General features: G+C 43.4%; 1 protein-coding gene across 1 annotated transcript; it reads left to right on the top strand.

Annotated features, from left to right (window-relative positions):
* Positions 1–12: 12 nt before the first annotated feature.
* On the top strand, positions 13–309 carry TM35_000251000 (putative retrotransposon hot spot (RHS) protein; the record flags this gene model as incomplete). Its single annotated transcript, XM_029027691.1, has 1 exon — positions 13–309. A coding segment is annotated over one exon (297 nt), but the record flags the coding sequence as incomplete, so codon positions are not given.

Below are 309 nucleotides of genomic sequence, written 5' to 3'. Positions count from 1 at the left end.
GTATATGAATCTGTGTATAATGCGACATGGCACTATGTGGAGGGTGTTGGTGGTAGGGGATTTGGTATGCAAGTGAAAAAGGGCCATCCACCGCAACTGTGGACAGATGATGAGGTGAGGAAGGGTTCTGTAGAGGACAATAATGATAATGAGAAACCCGAGGATGGACGTCTGGAGTTGATGGTGCTTACCTCTAAGAAAGGATGGTCATACACAGAGTTCAGTATGGAGGGGAGCTGCGATATTTATGTTAACAAGGAGGTGATGCGTGTATGGTATAAAATTCTAAAAGATATGGATGAGTATTTT

This window comes from Trypanosoma theileri (assembly GCF_002087225.1).
Source record: "Trypanosoma theileri isolate Edinburgh chromosome Unknown TM35_Tth_25_V1, whole genome shotgun sequence".
NCBI classification, from domain to species: Eukaryota; Euglenozoa; class Kinetoplastea; order Trypanosomatida; family Trypanosomatidae; genus Trypanosoma; species Trypanosoma theileri.
This window is presented reverse-complemented; position numbering and strand designations above follow the sequence as displayed.